Genomic DNA, 6,461 nt, shown 5'->3' with positions numbered 1-6,461 from the left:
AGCAGCAGCAGCAGCAGCAGCAGCAGGTCTTACTAGGAATTTCCAAACTTCTTCTACGAAGCGTTTGTCAGACTTGAAGAGAAAATGAAAGCCTCTGCTTTGCAAAAAGAAATTAACATTTGCGCTGAAGTCGCAAACAGCAAAATGGAGAATAGGCAGCAGCAACGGGAGGGCCCCTGCTGCTGCTGCTGCTTGCTCGCTGCTGCTGCTGCACCACTCGCTGCCTGCTGCTGCTGCTGCTGCTGCGGCGGGGTAGTGCATGCGCCGCAGCAGCGACCGCAGCTTCCCCAAAGTCCCCGCAAAGTCCCCCACAGCCCCCGCTGCAGCAGCAGAAGCTGCTGCTGCTGCTGCTGCTGCGCCTGCTGCTGCTGCTGCTGCTGTTGCAGCCCCGCCTTCGACGTTCTCGCTGGGGCAGCAGCCGCTGCTGCTGCTGATCGCGCATGCAACTTCCGCCGCCATGTTGCTGCGGGCCACTGCAGCAGTAGACACCCACGAGGCACCTCCGCAGCAGCAGCAGCAACAGCAGCAGCAGCAGCGGCAGCAGCAGCACTATGCAGCCAGCGTCAAGCAAAGGTCTAAAAAGCAAGCTGGTTGCAGCTTTGGTGACGAGCTAATAAATCCGAATTTATTTTCCCTGATGTTCCTCTGCTTCACAGTGCTTTCAGCATCCTGCCGCAGCTGCTGCTGCGGCTGCTGCTGCTTTTGCTGCGGCTGCTGCTGCTGCATGCATGCCAGCTCGAGCTGCGGAGAACTATAGCTGCACAAGAAACAAATTTCGCATTTTAAATAAAAGAAAGAAACGCATGCAGCTGCGGCTGAGTCCGGCGTGTTCGGCGGTCGGCGCGGAGGCCCCGGGGCCCCCCGTCGGCAGTCGGTGAGGGGCGTCGTGCATGCAAAATGGATTTAAATAAAGGAAAATTAATTTAAAAATTAATTAAAATAAACAAATTAACTCAAATCTGCATTTATTTGCTTGCTTTCCGCCTTCCCCGGCCCCCCGCAGCAGCAGCCACGCCGGCTCGGTCTGCTGCAGCAACAGCTGCTAAGACCCCCTCGAATTGCGTCCAAGTGAAAACAAAAAGGAATTAAAGACAAATTAAAGACAAAAACGCAAAAATAAAAGAAAAGAATAACATTTAATGCAACGCTTCCAATTTCTCTGTCTCGAGGTGCGGATACACCCCAGCGCGAGGAGCCACACTGCCAGGTGTCTAGACACCTCAGCAGGTCGTTTGAACGAAGAAAAACGACAAAAAAGAGAAATAAAAAGGGAAATAGAAATAAATAACAAATAAATGCAAAATAATAATTATTTAACGCCAAAATAAGCTCTTTTTCTGCTTCTGAAGGCCCATTATCTTCAGAGAAAAGCACTTTTCTTCTCTTCCATTTTTTCATAATCACGAAATAATAAAAATCATAAGTAAAATGCCCCGCAAGAATACCAGCGAATTTAACAAAAGCAGCTATTGTTAAAGTTATAAGTATTATTATTTTTGATATTATTTATTACTTTTATTTGAATTAATTGTGTCCTCCGATAATTGTATTTTTGTGATTTTTTGCATTAAATGAAGGCCACTGATTGCTGCTGCTGCTGCTGCTGCTGTTGCTGCTGCTGCTGCTGCTATTATTTGTCTACTATAGCCACTTCTTTTGCACCAATTTTTTAATTCTAATTTGCATTTTCAGATTTAGCAAAAGATAGAAGCAAAAGATTTTCTCTCTTTTATTTATTCGTAAGTTTTTAATTTTAATTTCCATTTTTACATTTATCCAAAAGAAAAAAGCAAAATTTTTATTTTTTTATTTTTATTCTTTTCTATTCAGAAGGGCCAACGCAGCAGCTGCGCGCGGAGACAAAAGAAACAAAATTAGAATTAAAAAATCAAATTAAAAAGAACAACAAGTGCTGCTGTTCACTGCAGCAGAATCAAACAATTAAGAAGCAATTAAAAAACAATTAAACTAATTTAAACAATTAAAACAATTAAAATAAAAAATAAAGTAAAAAATAAAAAATGACAACAGCAGCAAATGGCAAAAAGGCGACGGAGGAGAAGCTGGGCTTGAGGTGCACGTACACCCCAAAGTGCAGAAAAGAGAATTTAAAATAAAATGAAGTTTTTGCTTTTTTATTTTTTATTTATTTCAATCTTTTGTTTTATTTTTATTAAATCAAATACTACTCAGCTGCTGCCCTCCTTTTCATATTATTGCTTATTTGCCTTTTATTTGCTTGTTCATTTCTTTATTTAATCATTCGAAATTAACTCAATAAACTAATTATTATTTACAGTTTTCTTCTATGTATTTACCTCTTTGTTTAATTACTCAAAATTAAATTAATTAATTAATTTATTGTTATTATTTGTTCAGATCACCTATTCATTTGGTTGTTTTTTTAATTATTTAAAATTAAATCAAATAATTAATTACTATGCTTTTACATTTTATGCACCTTAAAGACAACTCCTGCTCTCCTTCTTTTCACATCTGCAGTCTACTTTTTTAATTTTTTTTTAATTTACTCCTCTACAATTATTAATTAATTAATCAAATAATTAATCAAATTATATATAAATATAATATAATATAATTGAATAAACAAATAGATAAATATTTATTAATTATTTGTCATTTAATTTCTTTTTAGGCCTCAAATTCGTTTTCGCTGTTCATTCCGCAACACAATGCTTGACGTGTTGCGGAGAAGAGGTTGGAAGGAAACGGACAGGCAAATAGAAAAAAGCAAATAATAGCAAATAAATGGCAAAAGAGGACAAATAATTAATAAATAATAATAAATAATGATAAATAAACAATAAATAAACAAATAGAGTTAAAAAAGGATCAAAAAAAGTCAAAATAGAGAAATTTCGAGTGGGCCGTTCGGGTGTATCGACAGCTGCGTCCTCGCCGCCAAAATGTGCAATTTGGCTTTTTTTTCGGCCATTTTTGAATTAAATTGAAAACTAACTTCAAATAAATAAACTAGTTTCGATTTCGGACCCCTAGACATCTCTTTTGCCTCTCAATTTGCATTTATTTTCCCCAATTTTCCCCTCTCTGCCGCTGCGACAGCGAAACCGACTGGGACTTCTTCTGGTGCGACAAAGACTGGATTTCCGAAACTTTCGACAGATTTCGTTTTCAGCCGCAACAAAGAATTAACCATTTCCGCAACCACCAGCAAGTAATCCCCACGCAACTCCCCAGCTAGCTAGCTAGCTAGCTAGCTAGCTAGCTACCTAGCCAGCTAGCTAGCTAGCCAGCTAGCTAGCTACCTAGCTGGCTAGCTGGCTTTTAGCTAGATGGCTGGCTGCATTGAGCTAGCTAGCTGGCTGCATTTAGCTAGCTAGCTGAATGCATTTAGCTAGCTAGCTGGATGCATTTAGCTAGCTGATGAACCTTGTAGCTGGCTGTCACTAGCGAGCTAGCTAGCTGTCTATTTTAACTAGCTAGCTGCCTGTTAGCTAGCTAGCTGCTGAACTAGCCAGCTAGCTGCTGATATAGCTAGCCGTCTAGCCAATTGCTTAAACAGCTAGCTAGCTGCCTAGGCAGCTAGCTGCCCATATGACTAGCTAGCTGCCTATTTAGCTAGCTAGCTGCCCCTGTCATTCTTCTTTAGCTAGCTGTGTAGCTGTTTGCCTACCCTGGAGCAGCAGTAATATAGCAGCAGCAACAGCAACACTACAGCTGCAGCAGCAGCAGCAGCAGCAGCACTTCCAGCAGCATGAGCAGTATAGCATCAGCAGTATAGCAGCAGTATAGGAGCAGCAGCAGCAGCAACATGAGCAGCATCAGCAGCAGCAGCAGTAACACAGCAGCAGCAGCAGCAGCAGCAATACAGCAACAGCGGCAGCGGCAGCAGCAGGGGGCTTCTGGGTGTTTTTGCGGTGTACGTACAGCTGACGAGGAAAGATCTGCTGATTCGGAATTTGAGAAGAAAGAAAAGAGAATTGGAAAGAGAAGGAAAATCCCAAGAAGCAGAAAGGCAATTAAATTAAAATTATATTTCTGATTTTAATTTATTTATTTTAATTTAATCAATTTGATTTAATTGGAAAGAGAAGGAAAACCCCAAGAAGCAGAAAGGCAATTAATTTATTTAATAATATATTTAATTTAATTTAGTTTGTTATTTATTTTAAATTAATTAATTTGTTAATTTACTTATTGTAAATTGATTAATTCGAATTATTTGTTTTATTTAAATCCCAAGAGGCAGAAAGGCAATTAAAATTAAAAGCATTTGTTTAACTCTCTGTTTAAAATTTTTAATTTAATTTAAATTAATTGTTCAATTTAAATTTATTGTTCAATTGAATCTGAAGAAGCAGAAAAGCAATTAAATGATAAATCATTTTTTGTTTTGATTTGTTTAATTTGAATTAATTCTTTAATTTGAATCAATTGTTTTGTTTAGATCAGTTGTTTAATTTGAATAACTTTTTATTTAAATAAATTGTTTAATATGAATTAACTGTTTAGTTTGAACTGTTTTTTTGATTGCTTATTTTAATTTGTATTAATTGTTTTAATTTTAAATTAATTGCATTTAATTCAAACTTATCATTTCAACTTAAATTAATTACATAAATTCAAATTTACTATTTTAATTTAAATTAACTGTTTAAAATTGAAATTAACAGTTTTAATTTGAATCATTTTCCAAAATTAATTATTTTTTATTTCTTTCAAAAATCAAAATTTCAATTTCAAAACTTGAAAGGGAACTTTCTGCTTCTTTTTTATTTCTTTTGATTTAGTAAATTTAACTTAATTTAATTTAACTTAATTTAATTTAATTTAATTTGATTTAATTTAATTTAATTTAATTTAATTTAATTTAATTTAATTTAGTTTAATTTAATTTGATTTAATTTAATTTAATTTAATTTAATTTAATTTAATTTAAACTATTTTTCTTCTTATTTCTTTTCAGTTTCAACATTTGCCCCAAGACATTTTTGCTGCCGCTGGTAAAACAGAAAGAGTCATTTTTATATTTTATTTCTAATTCATTAAATTTCATTTAATTTATTTTTAATTCTTTTGAATTCTTTTTTATTTCCTTTCAGTTTATTTGAATTGCTTTTACCTCTTTTTAATTCTTTTAGCTTCTTTTAAATTCTTTTAACTTCTTTTAAATCCTTTTAATTATTTTCTTTGGTTCATTTTAATTCTATTTAATTCTTTAATAATCTTTTAAATTTGTTTTTTCTTTTTATTTAGTTTTTTAATTTGTTTTAATTTTTTTTATTTGTTTTGTTGCTTTGAGTTTATTATTTCGTTTTTTATTTATTTTAATTTTACTTTCATTTATTTTAATTAACTTTTTGATTTTAGAAATGTTCAATTGTTGTGAAAGAGTTGGAAATCTTTCCTTCGATGTCCTTTCATTCTTTTTGGTTTTATTATTTTCTTTTTAATTTCTGCCTATCCCGTTTAGTTAGTTTATTTATTTTATTTTATTTCTTTTTATTTATTTTATTTCTTTTTATTCATTTTATTTATTTTATTTATTGTATTTATTTTATTTATTTTATTTATTTTATTTATTTTAATTCCGGGAAGATCCGATATTTGTGCAAGAGTTTAAAAGCTTTCTTTCAATTTTTTTAAATTTCTTTGTTTTTTTTACATCTTTGAATTTCTTTTAGTTTCTTTTAATGAATATAATTTCGGTTATTTATTTTTATTTCTTTTTATTTCTTTTCATTTTTTTAAATTTTATTTATTTTTAATTTCAGAAATGTTCGATTTTTGTGCAAGAGTTTAAAAGCTTTCTTTGCATTTTTTTCATTTCTTTTCATTTCTTCTCATTTCTTTTCGTTTTTTTTGATTTCTTTTCATTTCTTTCGATTAATTTAACTGACTTTATTTATTTTATTTATTTCATTTCTTTTTATTTTATTTATTTTTAATTTCAGGAATATTCAATTTTCGTGCAAGAGTTTAAAAGGCAGCAGCAGCAAAAAGGAAATTCATTTTGGATAATGAAGCCGGTGGCTCGTTCGCAGGGCCGCGGGATATTTTTGATAGACAAGTTGTGCCATTTAGCGTGAGAAAAAATTCAAAAAAAGCTTTTTTAAAGCCTTTTTTGATCTTTTTTGATTCTTTTTTCAATTCCAAACTCTTCCTCTTCTCCTCCTTTTCATTTACATGTTTTATTTTCTCTTTTTGCTTCTTTTTCGCCAACTTTTCGTACTTTCCATTTTGCAGTAAGTTCTTCACTTTCGAAGTTCTTGTTCTTTTCCCAAAAGTTTATTTATTTCTTGTGTTTTCAATTTCTTTTTATTCCTTCTATTTTTTCTTCTTTTTCTGCCTTTTTGTTTTATCTTTCTTCATCCTTTCTATCTTTTTTTCTTTTTTAAAATACAATTTGCGAAACTTTCAAGTTCTTTTCCTTTTTTATTTCATTTTGGAATTAAGTCGTTTTCTTCTCATTTTTGAAG

The 6,461-nt window shown here is 32.9% G+C and overlaps 1 protein-coding gene across 1 annotated transcript in view; it reads right to left on the bottom strand.

Annotated features, from left to right (window-relative positions):
* Window positions 1–459, bottom strand: part of ETH_00027750 (uncharacterized protein) — a gene marked incomplete at both ends in the record, with an annotated part of 737 nt that extends 278 nt beyond the window's left edge. Inside the window, one exon of the mRNA XM_013372693.1 lies at window positions 34–459. Coding sequence (XP_013228147.1) covers window positions 34–459 — 426 coding nt within the window. The remainder of the gene's footprint in view (window positions 1–33) is intronic.
* Window positions 460–6,461: the final 6,002 nt, after the last annotated feature.

This window comes from Eimeria tenella, genomic scaffold (genome assembly GCF_000499545.2).
Source record: "Eimeria tenella Houghton genomic scaffold, Eth_scaff103, whole genome shotgun sequence".
NCBI classification, from domain to species: domain Eukaryota; phylum Apicomplexa; class Conoidasida; order Eucoccidiorida; family Eimeriidae; genus Eimeria; species Eimeria tenella.
This window is presented reverse-complemented; position numbering and strand designations above follow the sequence as displayed.